Source organism: Mustela nivalis (assembly GCF_964662115.1).
Source record: "Mustela nivalis genome assembly, chromosome: 2".
NCBI lineage: Eukaryota > Metazoa > Chordata > Mammalia > Carnivora > Mustelidae > Mustela > Mustela nivalis.
In genome coordinates, this window is record NC_139021.1 from 130895363 (window position 1) to 130917337 (window position 21975).

At 42.7% G+C, this 21975-nt stretch overlaps 1 protein-coding gene across 2 annotated transcripts; it reads left to right on the plus strand.

Annotated features, from left to right (window-relative positions):
• The first annotated feature begins 617 nt into the window (after positions 1–617).
• STOX1 (storkhead box 1) lies at positions 618–21769 on the plus strand. Of its 2 annotated transcripts, none has more exons than XM_082714741.1 (5): positions 618–710; positions 9472–9624; positions 11579–13928; positions 18815–20867; positions 20918–21769. In XM_082714741.1, the coding sequence occupies exons 2-4, from the start codon at positions 9492–9494 to the stop codon at positions 18960–18962; spliced, it is 2631 nt and encodes an 876-aa protein (XP_082570867.1). In that variant the 5' UTR covers positions 618–710; positions 9472–9491; the 3' UTR covers positions 18963–20867; positions 20918–21769. The 2 variants fall into 2 exon arrangements, with proteins under 2 accessions (XP_082570867.1, XP_082570866.1); XM_082714740.1 differs by lacking the exon at positions 618–710 and adding an exon at positions 762–5715.
• Positions 21770–21975: the final 206 nt, after the last annotated feature.

Genomic DNA, 21975 nt, shown 5'->3' on the forward strand with positions numbered 1-21975 from the left:
GAAGTGTGGCTATTACCGTGGTGGTGGAACAGCTCAGGCTCCTGAGCGAAGCCATTTCAACAGAGGACATGTCCCAGAAGGGGAGGTGTGTGTCTAGGAGTTCAAAATAAACATCACTATGTTTGAGAAAGAATCCCAGCTTCCCTGGGTGATAACCCGACTACCCTCAGATCTAGAGCCAGTCTCTGCGTCTTTGGAACTCTTTTGTTTCTAAGTGCCAGGGAAAGTGTTTGCATGCTTTTATTTTACTAAAATAAAAGGGAGACACGGAGAGGGGCTTGGTTTTGCTGGCCTGAAATCTCTCTTTTTTGTTCCAATTTTGTTTGATTTTTCTGAACCTATTTAAGGTTATAACACAATAGATCTAACTATTTCAAGCCATGGAGATTTCTGCACAGAATCTTATCTCTGATGAGATACACATTACTACAAAATACTTGCATTTTTAAAAGTGCAGGATTAGTTTTAATGTTAAAGGAATCTGGAAATTCTGTCTTGGATAAAAGTGCAGTTTAAAAATCAGAGAAGCTTCTTGGATTACTTAGAACAAAACATCCTTTTTTTTTTTTTTTAATTTAAACTTGAGTGGATCTGCAGGCTGTTTTATTCATGCTCTGTTGTCATCTCTAATGCACGTAGAAGATACCTTTCTCACAGTGTGATTCAGTACGGGCGCCGAAAAAAGACGGTCTCGGGTTTCGTGTGTGCAGGTAATTAGCTGACTTTGAGCTGCTCAGTTAAACTGTTTGAAGGTCAATAATGCATGAATTTCTGGCAGACTGTCTAGCACGGAGTCCATAAACTTGTATGGGGACTCAACATTTTTAGAGTAGAGAGAATTTTGTGTCTTGAATATGAAATAAGTAATGTTGGGATTCTTTTTGCCTGGAATTTAATTTTTATGGACACAAAAAAGTTCTGATGTGTTTTCCAAATTTGCAAAAAAAAGTCTTCTGTTTTGCATATTTGGTAGCACATTCTCTTAGGAACTTTGAAATCACATTCAAGTACCCCAAATTAAAATGTCAGAATTTAGACTCCTCACAGAGACCCTCTTGGAATTTGTGTAAGTGTCTTAAAAACGTAAGATAAGTGTTAACATTGCATGGTATTTAATTTTTTTCCTCTAAAGGTAGAGGTTTTTTGTGTTTTTTTTTTAAGATTTTATTTATTTATTTAACAGACAGAAATCACAAGTAGACAGAGAGGCAGGCAGAGAGAGAGAGGAAGGGAAGCAGGCTCCCTGCTGAGCAGAGAGCCTGACTCCAGTCATCCCAGGACCCTGGGATCATGACCCGAGCTTAAGGCAGAGGCCCAGTCCACTGAGCCACCCAGGCACCCCACGGTACAGTTTTTATATACAACTTTAATTGAGTCCTTGAAATTTAACTAGAGCATTGAATTATCAAAAGAAACTCCGTTTAGATAAAGATCATTTTTTCTTCGAAAGTTTTCTCAGTGGACAAAGCAAACACAGGATTGGACCGAGCAGAATGCCTCTTGATTTGGGTTCTGCCTTTCTCCCCAGGGGTCTGGGATCGTGTGCTTTCTCTGCCTCTGGCTCTTTCCTCCAAAATGGTTAAGTTAGCAAACCTCACCCTCAGCTGTCTGATAACCTCTCAAGATGGGGAGCGAGTGTGTCGTTTGACCCCGGGTATTGTTCCCCTTGCGTTAGACCTTCCCTCGCGATGCTGGGACCCACCGCTGTCCCGCTTCTGTTGGCTTGTGCTCCCCATCTCACTACCCCGGGAAAATAACCTCACTGGGCCAGCTACTGTGCTGACACCAGTGCGCCCATTTATCAGAGGGCAAAGTTTAGGCTCCTGTAAGGTTACCAAAGCTTCCAACTGGTGATCTGTAACTGGCGGATTTAGGAGTCCAGTGGCCCCGGTAGAAGATTTCTCTAGTGCCACAGATCTGGGGGACAGTGTGCTTGGTCTACTCCAGCTGCCTTCTGGGGGGTCTGGTGCAAGGCAGTCCGGCTGTGTCCGTATTTGTCATGAACATATCTCTTGATATTTGACCCCAGGATAGGAGTATTTACATCTCAGGATTTGGCCAGGAAATGGCTCTTTTAGCCACTTTTCTTTGCTGATAGGAAACAGTCAAGATAGGGTATTCTTCTAGAGGCCTCCAGCGGGGGCGTATGGAGGAGGTCTTTGTGTCCTTGACAAAGAAACCACCACCTTTTCCTCAGAGGAGGACTTTATTGACACTGGGCTGTTGGTGGGCTCCTGTCACCAGCTCAGGAGCAAGCCACACTTTTAGAGTTGTGCTCCTATCAGCCAGGGGCTCTCTTGGCCACTGTTACAAGGCACCAGGGACAGGAATTGATCGCCCAGGCTTATATGAATTTATAGCTTCACACAGGAGTCTGGTTCTTGTCACAGTTGTAGGATCTCGAGCTAGAAGAGGTCTTCTCTAGACTTGACTGGGGGTCAACAATCTTTGACAATTCAGAACTCCACGCTTCTACTTGCTGATTGGGGATCTATATACTACATACACTGAATTTGCCTTGCGCTGTTTTTTATTCTTCTCCCCAAAAGTGGGCTTTTAAAGAAAAATCGTTTTAAAACTCATCATAGAGGGGTGCCTAGGTGGTACAGTGGGCTAAGCCTCTGCTTTCGGCTCAGGTCATGATCTTAGGGTCCTGGGATTGAGCCCCGCATCGGGCTCTCTGCTCAGCAGGGGACCTGCCTCCCCCTCTCTCTTTGCCTGCCTCTCTGACTACTTGTGATCTCTCTCTCTGCCAAATAAATAAATAAAATCTTAAAAAAAAAAAAAACCTCATCAGAATTTGGAAACTCAAAAAAAAAAAAAGTAAATACCCACCAGATCCTTTGAGAGTACAGCAAGGTAAGCAACAAAAATCTTTGCAGAAAAGGTGGCATGAAATGTAGTAGGCACCAATATATACAGTCGGACTTTGTTGGTATTTCCGTCAAACCAGTCTTTCTGCCCAAATGCTTTTCCCATTTCTGCAGCACCCAAGAGTCCAAGACTGTGTAAACAGAGAGAACATTGTTGTGAACTGTTTGCTCTGGCATGCAGCCTCTCCTGGCCTCCCAACCCCTCTACAGGTCAAAGGTCAAAAGTCAACAGCAGGCCCGGGCTTAAGGGTCCTCTTCAATTACTCCACAGTAATGGAGGATAAAGCCAAAGGACTGGCTTTCACTTACTGAGAAATCTGGTTACATCTATAAATGGGATCTTCTACACAGAAAGTTAATTTTTGGTGGAAAACTCTATTAAGGGTTATTGCATTCCAAAAATCCAAGGGCAAAAGTAACCAAGACAAAAAAAAAAAAAAAAAAAAGATGGCTAGAGTGTGAACATGATTCCTGAGTCTATCACGGAAGTTCCCCATCAGAGTTCGCTCAGCTCTCTTGCACAAAAGAACCCTTGATGATTTACGCACCTGAAGAGGTCTCTTAGCAACGGCTGGGAAGGAAATGTACTGAGAAACTTGCTCTAGGCTTTGTTTAGAGGGAATGCCAAACCGGAGGTTAAATGCAATTTAACACGTTCTCTAAAATGCAGTGGACATGTTATTGTATTAATTTTAAGGAGCAGAAAAAGGCAATTTGGCTTCCTACTTGATTGTAGGTTTGTTTGCTCTTAAAATACTCATTCCCACACCGTGGTAGGAATTATGAATAACATTTCTGGGAGTGTTTTTGGATTTGGCAAGCCGTGTCAGGATTCTTTAAAAGAACTTGTTTGGGATTTTTAAAATGTAAGAAAAAACTTCTGCTGCTCATATTTCTGCTTGTTCAAAGTAGTGCTTTCTGAACAATCTATTTTCAGCTTTTATTTCGAATTGACTTTAGATATATGGGAGATTGCAAAGAAATGTACAGGGATATCCCACGCATCCCTCCCACCAGACCTATGAAAAATCTGTTTTGACTATTTTTCCTATGAAAGGAGGAAATAAGCTTAAGAGTTGAGCTAAAAACTGGGCTGCTTCAGGTCTAGCCCAAAGGCACAGTGGAGACCTGAGTACTGGACCCATCCTCGGTGAAGCCTTCCTGTTTCATTTGCCCAAAAATGGGCGGCTACCGGCAGGGGGCGCGGCAGGCAGGGATGTCAGACGCTGACACTCTAGCCACTTCTCCCTTCCTTTAAATTCTTCCTCCCTACCCCATCGCAAAGTTCAAAGTGACTGCGTTTAGGGTAGGGGTGTATTGAGGTTGTGTAGTTGAACCACCGAAAACCTTTTTAGGTTTTGCCCTATGCTTCGCCGGGACTCTAACCCTTATCCCTCTAGGAGAGAACTTTCTCCACCCTCTTTGAGTTAAGGACTTTTCGTCCACTTGAAGGTGGGGGACGGAGAGGAGGTAATTCAAGATCACACAGAAGAAAAAAGTCACTTCTTAGATTGTTTTGGGAGACGAGGAAGAAGGTTATAAAAGTTTAAAGTCACTTATTTCAAATTAAGCACATAGAGTTATGTTAAAGAAGCATGGAAGTATTTGAAATTGTACTTTTTCTGGTTGAGGAGGGAGATGAAAGAGAAGAAAGTAAATCCCAGATGTGGATGGAAAAAAGAAAGGCAAAGAGGGGCGGAAGAGAGGCAGAGGCTTATTACCCTTAGCTTAGAGGTAGACTTTCTAGAAGGATTTTGAGGTTTAGCTCAGCTAATGTCTCACTTGGACACTAAGTTTTATAATCCCATCTCTCATCACTGCCCTTTGAAATACTGATTAGCCATTCAGCCTAGCTTCTCAGAATGCTGCAGGTATCCTGGTGTCCATCCAGTGGAATAGCCACAAGCACACAAGAGGAGATCCTAACCTCTGTGGCAGACAGCAGCTCTGGCCTGTGTTGTAACCTTCCAGCTCAGAGATGCCCCCGCCTGCCAGATACAGAAGCTTAAGCACACAGGGAAACAGACCAGTGTTATGTATAGCAAACTGCTTCTCAGTTTCCTTATGGAAGTCCTCTATCTTCATCTGATACAATAAATACTATGGGCCACTCACCAGCTCTGGCTACAACACTTCACACCTTGCCAGTCCTCACCACCTTCCTTCCCCCTCAACTAGTAAAATGTATTGGCTTTGCTGTCACTGGGCAAGTCACCTGCACAGTATAACCAAGTTTTCTCAATTCTTTGACTACCCTTTGGCTACTCTTGACTCCCCATGCAGCCCCAGGGCCATGTTTGTTTGTTGAATGGTTAGCTACTTTAACACTGTGATTATCAACACCCTCACCCTCTTACCATTCCCAAGAAGACCTCACCGGGGAAGTTGTTAGAAACACAGAATCATGGACCCTCCTTCGGACATTCTGAATCAGAATCCGCACATTAGCACTCCCTCCCCAACCCCACCCCAGTGACTCCCTTATCACATTAAAGTTTCAGAAGCACCTGGCCTTCCTGGCTCTCACCCTTTTCATTCCAGATTGTCACCTGCCACCAACCACACTCCACACTTCAATCATCTTTAGACTCAGGGCTCCTTCATAATCCTTGTATTCATATATATTTTTTGAAATTTAGTACACTCCAGGAATGGCTCTTCAACCCCCCTTTCCACTCTTCAGCTCCTCACTTCTGTTTTTTTTCTCCTCCCATTCCTATCCTCTCTCTCCCTGCCTTAACTTTGCAGAGATCGAGGACCTTGCTGTGCTCATGTGTATTTCTTTCTATGCTTCAGTGGATTCCTGGTCTTCTACCCTCCTCTACTCTTTTCTCAGGTCCAGGTGAATTCATATCTTCCTTCCTTCCTCCTTTTTTTTTTTTTTTTTAGATTTTATTTATTTATTTGACGGAGAGAGAGATCACAAGTAGGCAAAGAGGCAGGCAGGGGGAGAGGGGGGAAGAAGTCTCCTTGCTGAGCAGAGAGCTTGATGTGGGGCTCTATCCCAGGACCCTATGACTACGACCTGAGCCGAAGGCAGAGGCTCAACCCACTGAGCCACCCAGGTGCCCCATCTTCCTTATTTCTAAGGCAGTTCTTCTACCTGTGCCTTTTGCACATTTTCCTATTCCTTGTCCTACGGGATCTTGTTGTCTTACTGGTCTTCTCTCTCTCCCGGAAACAGGTACATTATTTCCTCGAAGCCTTTTCTTTTGGATGCAAATGTGCAGAGTTCTTCTTTTAAGAAAATCACAATGTACACACACGTTCACATTCACTTGTTCCTGCTCCCTTCTGGTTTGTGTTCTGTTTCTCCTCTTTCAGAATCCGATTTTTCCAACAAATGGTATAGAACAGTGGTTTATAGTTGGAGCAGTTTTGCCTCCATTCCCCCATCCCTTCTGGGGACGTTTGGCGATGTCTGGAAACTTGTTTGGTTGCTGCAACTGGGAGAGATGCTACCGGCATCTAGAAGTGGCAGAGACCAAGAACCCTACTAAACACGCTGCAATGCCCTCGACGGCTCTGCACAACAAAGAATTATCTGGCTCGGCAGACCGTCTTGGTTTTCCTTTGATTTTCTTGGTTATCACACGGAAAATCCTATGTCCCAGGGAACCCCTCAGTCCTGAGCATACTGAGATGACTGGTCACTTTATATCTGGCCCCCAATGTCAAAAGTGCCAAAGTTAAGAAGCCTTGCTCTGGAAGGAGGATCCATTAACATTACCTTTTCCCTCTCTTAACTCCCTTCCCTTCAGCCTGACATTTAGTTTCTGTGTTCTTTTCTATGAAAACAGTTCTCTTGAAAGACACCAGTGGTCACCTTTCAGTCAAGAAAGACAATGACTGGGGCGCCTGGGTGGCTCAGTGGGTTAAAGCCTCTGCCTTTGGCTCAGGTCATGATCCCAGGGTCCTGGGGTCGAGTCCCTATCAGGCTCCCTGCTCAGTAGGGAGCCTGCTTCTCCCTCTGTCTGTCACTCTCCCTGCTTGTGCTCTCTCTCTCTCTCTCTCTGACAAATAAAATCTTAGGAAAAAAAATAATAAAATGGCCCTTTTCCTCCTCCCTCCACCTTTCTGATCCCTTTTAAGCATTTTGACACTGTTGTTTTACTATCATTTCAGAGCCTCTTTTTCTCACACTTTTGGTTCTCTACCTCCTACACCCATTATTGGGCCTTCTTGCTTTTGTGGGTCCCTATTTCTACTGTTTCTTAACTGTAGGTAGCCTCGCAGTTTAGTGTTTCTTGGCTGTCTTCCTATATCTCCTACTGAAGAACTTATGCCCTCCTCAGCTTCAGATCTTCTCTGTTTTAGTTGATTCTCAAATCTCTTTCCTGAGTCCTAGTCTTTCATTTCCAAGTAATTGAGTGATTCCCTTGGATGCTCAGCAGAATCTTAAACTCTAACATGAGTAACAGCAGGTTAAGAACATTTATTTAAGATGTTGGCAAGGAGGAGGCACCTGGGGGGCTTAGTCCTTAAGCATCTGCCTTCCGCTCAAGTACAGATCCCAGAGTCCTGGGATCTAGTCTCATGTCAGGCTCCCTGCTCAGTGGGAAGCCTGCTTCTCCCTCTCCCACTCCCCCAGCTTGTGTTCCCTCTCTAGCTGTCACTCTGTCAAATAACTAAATAAAAATCTTAAAAAAAAAAAAAAAGACATTGGCAAGGAGGAAAGACAATACCGTCTAGCTTACATTTCTTTTCTTTTTTTTTTTTTTTAAGATTTTATTTATTTATTTGACAGAGATCACAAGTAGGCAGAGAGGCAGGCAGAGAGAGAGGGGGAAACAGGCTCCCCGCTGAGCAGAGAGCCCCATGTGGGGCTCTATCCCAGGACCCTGAGACCATGACCTGAGCTGAAGGCAGAAGCTTTAACCCACTGAGCCACCCAGGCGCCCCCTAGCTTACATTTCTGATCCGTCTTCAACTTTGGTGTGATAATAACTCTTAAACTCTATCCAACCAGGATAACTCTATTCGTGCTTTTATATACCTTGTGCTTTCCTCTTTCCATGGTTTTGCTCTGTCTTCGTGCTTTTGGAAAAATTTTTTGACCTTTCCTTCTTCAAATCTTCCTAATCATTCCAACCAGGAAAATGTGGAATGGGGCACCTGGGTGACTCAGTGGGTTAAGCCTCTGCCTTCAGCTCAGGTCATGATCTCAGGGTCCTGGGATTGAGCCCCTCATTGGGCTCTCTGCTCATCAGGGAGCCTGCTTCTCCCTCTCTCTCTCTCTGCCTGCCTCTCTGCCTGCTTGTGATCTCTGTCAAATAAATAAATAAAATCTTTTTTAAAATATGGAATGATGAAAATGCTGGATTAGGAGTCAGAAGACCTGTTTTTGTCACTTCACTTGCTTTCTGACCTTGGGACAATTACTTGAGCTTTCTATGGATTGTGTGTGTGTGTATGTATGTATATATATGTATATATGTATACATATGTGTGTGTGTGTGTGTCTTAAGATTTTATTTATTTGACAGAGAGAGACAGCAAGAGGGGGAAAACAAGCAGGGGGAGTAGGAGAGGGAGAGAGGGAGATGCAGGCTTTTTGCTGAGCAAGGAGCCCGATAAAGGGCTCCATCCTAGGACCCCGGGACCATGACCTGAGCCAAAGGCACCCACTTAACCGACTGAGTCACCCAGGCACCCGTATGGCTTTCTTTATGTTAAGTAAAGAAATGGGAATTCCATCCCTGCCTGCCTCAGAAATCTAATATGAGGGCGCCTGGGTGGCTCAGTGGGTTAAGCCGCTGCCTTCGGCTCAGGTCATGATCTCGGGGTCCTGGGATTGAGTCCCGCATCGGGCTCTCTGCTCAGCAGGGAGCCTGCTTCCTCCTCTCTCTCTCTGCCTGCCTCTCTGCCTACTTGTAATCTCTCTGTCAAATAAATAAAAAATCTTTAAAAAAAAAAAAGAAATCTAATATGATTTTTAAAAAGTGCTTCGAAATGTATGAATTACCATGTAAGCATTGTCTGACCTAAACTCTGATAGCACTTTGTGACTTTCATCCGGAAATTTACTACCTCTTGCATGTAAAGTACTGACAAATTCTACAAACTTCTTAAAAACTAGGGGGCCCGAATGTAAGTCTTTTTCTTTTGTGCTTTCTACCATTGTTCCTGTTATCAGATTGGGAGGAAGAACCGATGAGAAAAATAGTAATGCCACGTGCCATTCAGTTTTTATTGGGGCGCTGTGTAGCTCAGTGGTTAAATCCTCTCCCTTCGGCTGGGGTCATGGTCTCAGGGTCCTGGGATGGAGCCCCACATCAGGCTCTCTGCTCAGCGGGGAACCTGCTTCCTCCCCTCTCTCTGCCTGCATCTCTGCCTACTTGTGATCTCTGCCTGTCAAATAAATAAATTTTAAAATCTTTAAAAAAAAAAACAACAAAAAACTAGGGGGCCCGAATGTAAGCCTTTTTCTTCTATGCTTTCTACCATTGTTCCTGTTATCAGATTGGGAGGAAGAACCGATGAGAAAAATAGTAATGCCACGTGCCATTCAGTTTTTATTGTTGGTTCACTAATCCCAAATGGTTTTTACTATAAATGTTATCACCTTTCCTTTTTTTTTTTTTAACCTCCAATTTAGGTGATGTCTTCCCCGTACAAATGAATCCAATAGCTCAATCTCAGTTTGTACCTTTGGCTGAAGTTCTTTGCTGTGCTGTGTCTGATCTGAATGCTGCCCAGACCGTGGTGACCCAGGAATCCCTGTTGGAGCATTTGAAGCAACACTACCCAGGTAGCGTGACCAGTTTTCTCTATTAGTTCCTGGCCTGCTTTCTGTTTATAAATCCTCTTAAATAAACTGGGAGATAGCCACTTTTTTTTTTTTCTCTAGTGTAGAACCTTGTATTAGAGCCCTGCTGGGAGAAGGCCTGCATCAATGAATTTGATAAGGGCATTTCTTTTACTTTCCAGATGAACTTTTGCAAAAACAATGCCTATGGCCATAAGCAAATCATACCATAGAAAGGAATACAAAGCAAAAAAAGAAAAAAAATTCCTCTTCTTCCCCACCATCCCTTTCTTCCACTGCCACTTCCCAGAGGTGACAGCTTCTACTGTTTAGCTTTTCCTGCGTATACTTTCCTAAAAGGTATTTGAGCATATGTATTTTTTTTTTAAATAACATACATTGGATCCTTCTTTACATTCTGTCTGTACCTTGCCTAAGTTAAAAAAATATTTTGGTGGGGGCGCCTGGGTGCCTAGTTACTTAAGCGCCCAACTCTTGATTTTGGCTCAGGTCATGATCTCAGGGTTGCATGATGGAGCCCTGAGTTGAGCCCTGCATCAGGCTCCAAGCTCAGTGGGAGGTCTCCTTGAGATTCTCTCTCTCCCTCTGCTCCTCCCACCCACCTCGTGCACACGCACTCTCTCTCAAATAAATAAATCTTTTTTTAAATTAACATATAACATGTTATTTGCCCCAGGGGTACAGGACTGTGAATCATCAGGCTTACACAATTCACAGCACTCAGCATAACACATACCTTCCCCAATGTCCATAAACCAGCCATCCTATCCTTCCCACCCATCCCCCAGCAACCCTCAGTTTGTTTCCTGAGATTAAGAGTCTCTTAAGGTTTGTCTCCTTCCCCAGTTCTATCTTTTTTCATTTTTTCCCTCCCTATTCCCAGACCCAATAAATAAATCTTTATTATTTTTTTAAGATTTTATTTACTTATTTGACAGAGAGATCACAAGGCAGCGAGGCAGGCAGAGAGACAGGGGGAAGCAGGCTCCCAACCGAGCAGAGAGCCCAATGCAGGGCTCCATCCCAGGACCCTGAGATCAGGACCTGGGCCGAAGGCAGAGGCTCAACCCACTGAGCCACCCAGGTGTCCCCCAATAAATAAATCTTTTAAAAAATTTCGGAGATCTTTCTGTATTACATACTGATTTATTTCCATCTTCTCACAGCTGTGTGATATCCAAAATGCATGGATGTAGAAGAGTATTTTTAATGTTCCCATTATAAAATTGATATGCTTATTGTAGAAAAATCAAGAAAATGTAGAATAGTAACCACTTATAGTATCACAATCCAAAGGAGATGTTGATATATTGAGGTATTTTCTTCCGGTGTTATACAAACATGTTTCACAATATAAATACAATTTTGAAACCTGCTATTTGGGACTGATGCACTGCCTACTGCACTAAGGAGACATCTTTGAACCCTGCTATTTAGAAAAGGAAATTTCTTTTAAAATTGCTACCTTCCTACTTTTAAAAACTATCATAATACAGGTATTAGGTAGTTCGCCCCCATCCTGGCATAGACTGGTTTTCATTTTCTCTTTAGATTCTTAAGATTTAAGCAATGAAGCTGCGATTTTCAAAAACTCGTGTTTGCTTCCAAGAATGCTGTCTTGAAGTCAAAATTTAAATTCATGATGGGGTTGTGTAACTTGCTGTGTGTATTCGAGGGAACTCAGATTTTTTTTTCTCTACTTAACCATTAAGTTAGCCCTGTCTTTGTGTAGACCAAATTATATTCCTGTTACTCAGTTAAATTGTTACTATTATGAATGCTTCTTCGGCAATGCAGTTACATTTATTAATTGTGTTATAGTTAGCTGTGGGTTCATCAAGCACATGTGTGGTCATTTCTGCATTACTGATTTCACTCATTAAAATATTTTTTAATGCCAAACCTATCAGTATAACGAAATGCTTGTTTGTTTTAGGCATTGCAATTCCATCTCAGGATATTCTCTATACCACCCTGGGAACCCTGATTAAAGAAAGGAAAATTTATCACACTGGAGAGGGATACTTCATCGTCACTCCTCAGACTTACTTCATCACAAATACAACCCCCCACAAAAATCACAGAGACCTATCGGATGAAAGTCAGCGGCCGGCTTGCGTTACCTATCTGGTGGGCGTGGCCAGCTGTGCAGAATCAGCCAAAGAAAACGCTGCCCCCATTTCCCATTGTCAGTCTTGCAGGTGTTTCCCTGATCCCTGCGCTCAGGATGTAGAGGCAACACCGGAGGCTGCGGAAACGGCTAGAAAAGGCCAGAAAGGTCTTCAGGAATCCAGACCTTTGGTACGGAATCGAGCAGTTTCAGTGTCTGGGGATCATATCATCAGTGAAAGCGCCAAACCGTTACCAGACACAAAAGACAGAGAAAAAGGCAAGAAGTTTGGCTTCAGCCTCTTCTGGCGTAGTATATCCAGGAAGGAGAAGTCCAGAACAGAACACAGCAGTTTCTCTGCCCAGTTCCCACCAGAAGAATGGCCTGTTCGAGATGAAGATGACTTGGACAATATCCCTCGAGACGTCGAACATGAGATTATCAGAAGAATTAATCCCATTCTGACCGTTGACAACTTAATCAAACATACAGTCTTAATGGAAAAATACGAAGAACAGAAACAATATAATAGCCAGGGCACTTCCACTGATAGGTTGACCACGAGGCCTAAATATCCTTCAAAAGAGGGAGTTAGGAAAAGGCGGGGCCGGTGTGGGAAGCCTCGAAGGCGGGGCCATTCTCAGAGGAAGAGGCACAGAGTGGGGAGCCAGGGAAGCGAGCCTCAGCCAGGAAGCATCGAACAGGAGAAACATCCCAAGATCCCTGCTGCACAGCCCAGCCCCAAAATTAACAGCCCAAATGAAGCAGGAGTTCAAACACCACCTGCTGAGAATTTATCAGTGCTGGGTTCCCATTTGATTTACAAGAAGAGAATCAGTAATCCTTTCCAGGGCTTCTCTCACCGAGGGAGTCCCATGACCAAAGTGCACAACACCCAGACCAGTGATCTGAGACCCCGTCAGGCTGGACCAAAGGGAAAACCTTTCCAAAGGTCAAGGTCTTTGGATTCCTCAAGAATCTTGAAGAGTAAAGCCAAGCAGCGTCTTGCTGAACAATGTGAAGATAAACTGATGGCAGAGTCCATCTGTATGAGTAACCCGACCATCAAACCTCTCTGCGATGACTTCAGAGGTCCCCTCTTAAATTACACTCAGTGTAGTGTTTTGCAAAATGGCGGTGAATGTTGTTCCTTCCGGGAAAGCATGTTGAGATATGATGTAGACGGTGGAAAAAACGAGGTAATCCCTGAAGTCTGGAGGAAAAGTTATTCTCACTTCGACGCATTAGGTGAGGCCGAAGAAATACAGCATGTCCTGCCATCACGAGGTTCCTCTTTAGGCCATGCCTCCCCTGCTTGTAGATTGGTTGATAAAACAATACACCAGTTCCAAAATCTTGGTCTTTTGGATTACCCAGTTCATACGAACTCTTTGAGACAACCTGAGAGTCAAGACAGAGACTTAGAAGAAATAGCAATGAGAAAGACATTTGTCCAGGAAGCAGAGACTGTGGGTCTAGAAGATGAAGGGCTTTCTGATGAAAACCAGGCCTTGGATCAAAATGAACTAGAAGATGATGATGGTGCCTGTAGTTCATTATATCTAGATGAGGAGGACTTTTCTGAGAACGACGACTTAGGTCAAATGCTGCCTGGCCACATTCAGTGTTCCTTTGCAGGGAGAAGCAAGTGGAATCATTTGGGAAGACAAAAAGCGACTGAGAGATCTCTGACTGAGTACAGCAGCAAAATGCACAGGTCTGAGCCTCAGGTGCTTAAAGGAAATGAATGTTACAAACCCACCGGGTTTTTCACTAACTCAGGTGAAAGCCAAACACCTAATCTCCCTGCTGAAAGCAGTGGTCTCAGTTCGGGGACTCAGCCCAGTTTTAGCCACGAAGAGGAAAACAGCGTTGCTACCTGTGTACAAGTGTCGGCCTCTGCTGATGGAAGGATATTTGGTTACTATAGCACGAGGAAAGCCGATTCTGAGACTGAAACCCTGCAAGACCCTGTTAGTGACACAGGAAAGAAACCAGCGAGCTGGAGTCAGAGTGCTCTGAATCAGGGAATGAGAAAGCAGTTCACACAAAAGGTAGAACTTTTCAACACTTCCCATATGCCAGTGTTGGCTCAGGATATCCAACATGAACACAGTCATGTGGAAGGAACAGAAAATCATAGTATGGCTGGAGATAGTGGAATAGATTCCCCACGGTAAGTGTATGTAAATGTGTTTGATTAGCCACTATTCCTCAGGAATGATTAAAATCAATGGTGTATTGAATTACCTAGTGGGAGACTCCTGAATAAACTTTTTATAGCCATGTAATTCTGCCAGTCTCCACTGAATGAATGACATCAAATTACAATGAAATCTCTTCTATAATAGGAGAGAGTTCATTTTTAATGTGAACCAAAATTTACTCTCCTACTACCAAATCTTGAATTATTTCTAAAAATAGGAAGGAGGTGTTATAAATGAAACACTTGCTCAACTGAGGGTTGGAAGTTTTCACTTGTATTTTGGGTTCTACACCCATTGAGAAAGAGCTGCCACTACTTTCCAACAACTTTTTCCATCTGAATCTGTTTAACATTGTTCAGATTATGAAAGTAATATGGTCATAATGGAATATTTGAGAAGTACTGAAAATTGTTTTAAAAGATTTATCTATTTATTTGAGAGGGAGAGCGAGAGAGCATGCATGTGCAAGCACGGGTGAGGGGCAGAGGAAGAGAAATCCTTAAACAGATTTCCCACTGAGCTTGGAGCCCAACGTGGGGCTCAAGCCCAGGACCCTGAGATCATGACCTCATCTGAACTCAAGAGTCAGATGCTTAACCGACTGAGCTACCCACACGCCCCAGAACTGAACACCTATATAATCACCTTACCATTTATTTTATATTATTTTAAAAATATTTTATTTATTTGAGAGAGCACAAGCAGGAAGGAGGGGGAGAAGCAGACTCCCCGCTTAGCAGGCAGGGAGCCCGATGTGGAACTCAATCCCAGGACCCAGGGATTATGACCTGAGCTAAAGGCAGACACTTAATTGACTGAACCACTCAGGTGCTCCCATCCTACCATTTATATATTTTTAATTTTAATTTTAATTTTTAAATTTTTATTTATTTTTATTTTTCAAAAGATTTTATTTGTTTATTTATTTGACAGAGAGAGAGAGATCACAAGTAGGCAGGGAGGCAGGCAGAGAGAGAAGGGGAAGCATGCTCTCCGCTGAGCAGAGACCCCAATGCGGGGCTGGATCCCAGGACCCCGAGACCATGACCCGAGCCGAAGGCAGAGGCTTAACCCACTGAGCCACCCAGGTGCCCCCATTTACATATTTTTAAAAAATTATTTTATATTTGATATGTTTATCTCACTTCAGTCTGAATATATTGATCTATATATTTTGTCTAAATATTTTACCTGTACTATATTTCCTCTTTTGCATGGTGCTTTTTTCAAATAATAGTACATTGTGAACATTCCCCTCATATTCTTAGGTTTCAAAAAGTTTGTCTTAAAATTAGGGTGTATAACTTTACTCTTTAAAAAATAAAAGATTTATTTATTTGAGACAGAGAGTGAGAGAGAACACAAGCAGGGGAGAAGGAGAGGGAGAAGCAGACTCCCCACTGAGCAGGGAGCCCCATGTAGCTCCCTCCCAAGACCCTGGGATCATGACCCAAGCCGAAGGCAGAAGCTTAACCAACTTAGCTACCCAGGTGCCCCTACTAGTTTTTTATTATATAAAATTATCGTGTACTTTGTTTTGAAAAATTAAGTAATGCAGAAATGTAAAAGGTAAGGGAGCCTGGGTGTCTCAGTTAAGTGTCTGCCTTCAGCTTAAGTCGTGGTCCCAGGGTCCCGGGATCAAGGCCTGTGGCAGGCTCCCTGCTCAGTGGAGAGTCTGCTTCTCCTCCCTCTACCCCTCCCTCAGCTGGCACACTCCCACTCTCTCTCTCTGTCTCTCTAAAATAAATTAATTAATTAATCTGTGAAATTAAAAGTAAAATTGGAAGTCTTCATCCCTCAACCTTTGCCATTGCCATTCTGTTGAGGTGACCTACACATTGTTTACAGTTTGGTTTGCTTATCTATCTATCTATTTATTTATTTATTTTAAGATATTTTATTTGGGGTGCCTGGGTGGCTCAGTGGTTTAAGCCTCTGCCTTCATCTCAGGTCATGGTCTCAAGGTCCTGGGGTCGAGTCCCATATCGGGCTCTCTGCTCAGCAGGGAGACTGCTTCCTCCACCCCCTACCTGCCTCTCTGCCTACTTGTGATCTCTTTCTCTCTGTCAAATAAATACATAAAACCTTTAAAATAAAATAAGATATTTTATTTTATTTATTTGAAGAGAGACTGCAAGAGAGAGACCATGAGCAGGGGGTAGTGGTAGAGGGAGAGGAAGAAGCAGAGTTCCCACTGAAGAGGGAGCCTGACATGGGACTTTGTCCCAGGACCCTGGGATCATTACCTGAGTCAAAGGCAGATGCTTAACTGACTGAGCCACCCAGGTGTCCCTGGAGGTCTGCATTTTTTTTTTTTTTTTTTTCAGGCAGAGAGAGAGTGAGTATAAGCAGGGGAATGGCAGGCAGAGGGAGAAGCAGGTTCCCTGAGCTAGGAGCCCAATGTGGAGCAGCAGATCCTAGGACTTTAGGATCATGACCTGAGCCAAAGGCAGCCACTTACCCAGCTGAGCCACCCAGGTTTCTCTTGGAGGTCTGCATTTTAAAAACATATCTTCAATTCTTTATTAGGGAACAGATCTTTCCTGCTTGAGACAATTGTTTAATTCATATCAAAGCTTTAAAGTACCAAATTAAGACATATTGTCTCCAAAGTAAACAATGGTTGTGTAAATGAACAAGCTGTGGGTTCCCTTTCTCTCTGTCAACAGCAGAAATAAAAACCAAAGTCAAACCCAAAACAGATAAGGGAAATTACTCATTGACATGCACCTGAGAATTTAGATTTGTGAAATCTTAAGAAAAACTTTTTTTTTTTTTTTTTTTTAGAAAAGATTTTATTTGACAGAAAGAGAGAGGGAACACAAGCAGAGGGAGTGGGAGAGGGAGAAGCAGGCTTCCCGCTGAGCAGGGAGCCCAATTCAGGGCTCGATCCCAAGACTGGGATCATAACCTGACCGGAAGGCAGACACCCAACAACTGAGCCACCCAGGTGCCCCTAATTTCTTTTCTTTTCTTTTTTTTTTTAACATTTTATTTATTTTTTATTTATTTGAGAGAGAGACAGAGAGCACAAGTGGAGTGAGGGGCAGAGGGAAAAGCAGACTCCCCACTGAGTGAGAGCCTGATGTGGGGCTTGATCCCAGAACTCCAGGATCATGACCTGAGCTGACGACAGATGTCCAATCGACTGAGCCACCAGGCACCCCAAGAAATTTGATTTTTTTAAAAGAGTTTCAGTTTATTTATTTGACAGATGGAGATCACAAGTAGGCAGAGAGGCAGGCAGAGAGAGAGAGAGAGAGGAGGAAGCAGGCTCCCTGCTGAGCAGAGAGCCCAATGTGGGGCTCGATTCCAGGACCCTGGGATCATGACCTGAGCTGAGGGCAGAGGCTTTAACCCACTGAGCCACCCAGGTGCCCCGAAATTTGATTTCTTGAAAATTGCTTTTAATATGGTTCTCTTGAAAGACTTGTAAACATAATCATTAAAGACATGTAGGAGAGAAGGGAGGGAAGATAGCATTTGCACATCATCTATGTGCCCTGTTACAAGAATTAGGGAGAAAGAGATGAAAAAATGCTGTTGCTACTTATAGGAAGCTTATACCTTAGTTGAGTAGACCAACAAACCACAAATTGAACTCAAAACAAACAGAGATGTGTCTGGCAGGCTCAGTCGGTAGAGCACATGACTGGATCTCAGGGACGTGAGCTGCATCCTCAATTGGGAGTAGAGTTTAAGGACAGAGGCGCCTGGGTCGTTCAGTCGGTTAACCGATTGCCTTCAGCTCAGGTCGTGATCCCAGAGTGCCAGATCAACCCCCTACATTGGGCTCCTTTCTTGGCAGGGAAACTGCTTTTCCCTTCTCCTGCTTGTGCTCTCTCTCATGTGCATTCTTTCTCTCTTAAATAAAATCTTAAAAAAAAAAAAAAAAAAGGACAAAGCAGAAGGTCTTCACAGCTGCCAAAGAGATGTGGAATTAAGAGTGATGAGCTGTTTAGGGGAACACTTACTGGAGGACACATTTTTTTTAAAGATTTATTTGAGAGAGAGAGAGCACTGAGGGAGAGGAGAAGCAAACTCCCCACTGAGCAGAGAGGCTGATGCGGGGCTTGATCCCAGGACTCTGAAATCATGACCTGAGTCAAAGGCAGATGCTTAACCGACTGAGCCACCCAGGCGCCCCAGGAGGCCATATTTTTGAGGCATATCAATGTAACAAGCACATGATAGAGAGGAGACAAGGTGGAAAAAGGGGAATGTCAAAAGCAAAATGCCCAAACAGTAATGTACCTTGGCTGAAGCAAGGCAGGTGTGTTGGATAAGGGACTAACTTAGCCCACAGCTCCTTGGAAAGGAACATTGTCAATGTGAAAAACTTTATGGTTGGCTTCTCTCTCTTTCATAGGACTTCTCAAGAAAGAAACAAATTACACTTCAGTTGTATAGGAGAGGTTTTCAGGGAACATACTGTTTCTTTTTTGTCTTTTTAAAAAAAGTCTATTTATTTATTTGTTTATTTAAGTAATCTCTATACCCAAGTGGGGGTTGAACTCACAACCCTGAGATCAAGAGTTGCAGGCTCTTCCGACTGAGCCAGCTAGGCGCCCTGGGAACTTATTGTTTCTGACTAGAATATAATTGATACTGGATCTAAGGAAAGATGTTCTGAAAACATGAAACTTCTTGATAAGCAGGTGTTAAATAATTGAGGTGCTATTGTGAAGTCTTTAAAATGTAAGGAGCACTTTAGATTTTTAAAGGTTAACTTACCTAAATGTAGCTTAGTGTTAGTAAATGTTATACTGCTTCAAAGTAACAAAAGAAGGTGTAATGCTTTGGTGAGAAATCCAGGCCCTTTTGGAAGATAATTGTGTTATGTTTAATACCTTAGGACACAGAGTCTGGCATCTAATAATTCAGTCGTTTTGGATGAACTCAAAAGAAGACAGAATTTTCTGCAGAACTTTGAAGGCACAAAGAACGGTCAAACACGCACATCCAGTTCCTTACTACAACTAACTCCAGTCATAAATGTTTAATTCTTATTTTTCTTTTGGATGCTTTTTTAATAAAAATGTACAGATTAATATAGAATATTTTAATCTGCTGAGTATAGAAGAATTCTGTAAAGCGAAGCATAGGTGCTGTTAATCTCATTACACATTTTGTTATAGTTGCTGCCCCCCCCTTTTTATGTTTTAAAGCTTTTTTTTAAAGCTTATTTTATTTTGAATTTATTGGGAATATATAGAATTTTCCTCAATTAAAAAAACCATAAAATCCTTGGTCCTTTTCCAATTAAATGTAATTAATTCAAATTTTCAGACATTCATTAGTTTCTCAAATACATAGGGTGATAATTTACTATACTTTGTAGTGAATTTTTCTACCCATACTAATAGTGAGTTCTTAGGTTAAGGTTCTCACAAGATTTCAGCACAGAAGTCCAGAAAATAGTGTGTTAGGGTTATATAGATTCTTTGTTTATAACTAATGTCTTTTATTATCAGAAAGTATTTATATAGATGTTTTGGGTACTCTGCAACAAGAATATTTTCTATCCAATCATTGCCACCAAGGTTGCACCAAGGTGCAACCACCTTGAACATGAGCAGCTGGCCCCAAATTCTATTTACTGGCAGCATCTGGGTCTATTTTTCTGGTTCCTCCTCACATTTGAGGCACTCTCTATAGCACGGCGATGAGAAGTCAGGGTGTTCTCTGATTGGTGGAGATAGAAAGGAAGGAGAATGGTTGCAAAATGGTTTGTGAGAGGAGGTTCTAAATCAAAGATTTATAGAAAAGATGGAAGAGGATGATAGTTTATTTACACTTGATCTATTTCCACTAAGACTTAGATTTGCTAGAATTTTTTCTGGCTGGCCTTTTTAGACCAAGTAGTGGAATGGTCAGTTCTCTTGGGTCTGAGGAACAGAGAGCAGTCAAGACTGGTTTCAGCATATTGGATAGATGCTAATGCTGACTTACGGATGAGGGGGTTTCTTCTAAGAGGTTTCTAAGGATTGTCAGGGCCTTAGATCTCAAGCATGATTGAATAATTGGAGTGTGCCTCTTTTAATTCTCACCATCCTGGTAACAGTGAAGGCAAGTTGAAGCTCAGCACCATGAAGAGCTGCCTCCAGGGGTTGGGTGTTGGTGGGGAAGGGGGTGCAGGGGAGCGTGTTGCAGAGGATCAGATACACTGCTGGGTTTTGCAGTGGTTTGGCCCACTCGCTCCTGACTGTTGACTTTTAGTGGCTCTGCACAACCTACCATGGCATCCAAGAAGATCAGCTGTAGTCATAAGGACATTTGAAACCCTGGACAAAGTACCAAGAAGGGTGATCTGTATAGCAAAGGCTCATAGGGGAGATTTTGGTTTAGGGGGTCTCAGAGATCACAAGCAGGCAGAGAGGCAGGCAGAGAGAGAGAGGAGGAAGCAGGCTCCCCACCGAGCAGAGGGCCAGACCGGACATGGGTCTCGATCCCAGGACCCTGGGACCATGACCTGAGCTGAAGGCGGAGGCTTTAACCCACTGAGCCACCCAGGTGCCTCGGTTCAGGGGGTCTTATAGCTCAGAATCATCATCACTGAATGAAAGTTAAAAGATTTCAGCTCATTTAAAGAACTTTCCATTAGCCAAAACTATCCATAAATGAAACACTTTAAAAAATTTTTTTTGAGAGAGAAAGAGAGAGCAAGCACGCAAGAGCAAGAGAAGGGAGAAAGTCAGAGGGAGTAGCAGACTCCCCATGTAGCTGGGATCCCGATGCGGTACTTGACCCTGGGACTCCAGGATCATGACCCGAGCTGAAGGCAGTCGCCCAACCAACTGAGCCACCCAGGTGTCCTGAAATAGACACTTTTATAAATGAATGTACTTCCCGTTATTGGGGGCATTCGGGCCGAGGCCTGGTGATCCTTTGATTGGTGTGCTGCAGAGGTATTTCCAGTACCTTGGCCTGGTGATCCTTTGATTGGTGTGCTGCAGAGGTATTTCCAGTACCTTAACAGGATAGCTGAACTAGATGATTTTGAAGATTCCTTCCAATTGTAAGGTTTTATACTTATAAAATTCAGTGAGGGTTATATATCAAATATATTTCAAGGAAAAAAAAGATTAAGTGAGGATCCTGCAAAGTACTAAATTCATGCAAGAATCCTAACTTCTTCCAGTTTTCCATTCCTGTACCTATCCTTGTCAGTTCTTGCAAAAAAGATTAACAACTCTGTCCGTTCTTTAATTTTGAACCTCGACTTTTGTGGCTCTAGTCACATGTAGGGACCAATGAAATCCACCTAATTTTGCCACTAGATGCACTATGACACTCCCTAAATGTATGAAGCCTATTATGAAACCAATAAAACTTGCCTTCTACAAAACACAACATATGATTACAGATATTAAAGATGGGTATATGTGTGAATTACTTGGGAGATTACTCCTAAAATAAGTGACTTGTATTTTTACCCTCAATATTAATTTGTATGTGATAACATGAGTTCTTGATTTCTTATCCCCATTTTTCTATTCTCTAAGCAAAAAACTGTTTTCTTCAGGCAGAATGATGATCTGAATTTAGGAATCAAACAAGTTTGAATTCCAATTAAAATCATTGGGAGCTGGGTGATGGAGGAAATTTCCAAACTTCTTTCAGCTTTCTCATCTGTAAAAGGGAGATAAGTGATGATGTATCTACCTTACAGAACTGTTGTAAGATCTGAGGCTAATCTACTCAAGGTGCCCAATGCAAGAGGCACCTGATATTGTTATATATGTGTATATTTTTAATGTATTTATTCACAAAACTTGTCTGGTAGGTGAATACATGGCCTACTATACAGGTCCTGTTTTTGTTTTTGTTTTCCTGTTTTTGATTGTCTGTAATTCCTCCACTTAGAGATTCAAGTCCTTTAGGTTAAGATTATAAGAAGTTTCATTGATTCAAATCCAGATTTGTCTGGGGAGGTATTGTCCCTTGGCCAACAAGTTTTCAGTTAACATCTGATGCTATAATAGGAAAAAAATGTGTAAAGCATGGGCTTATTTT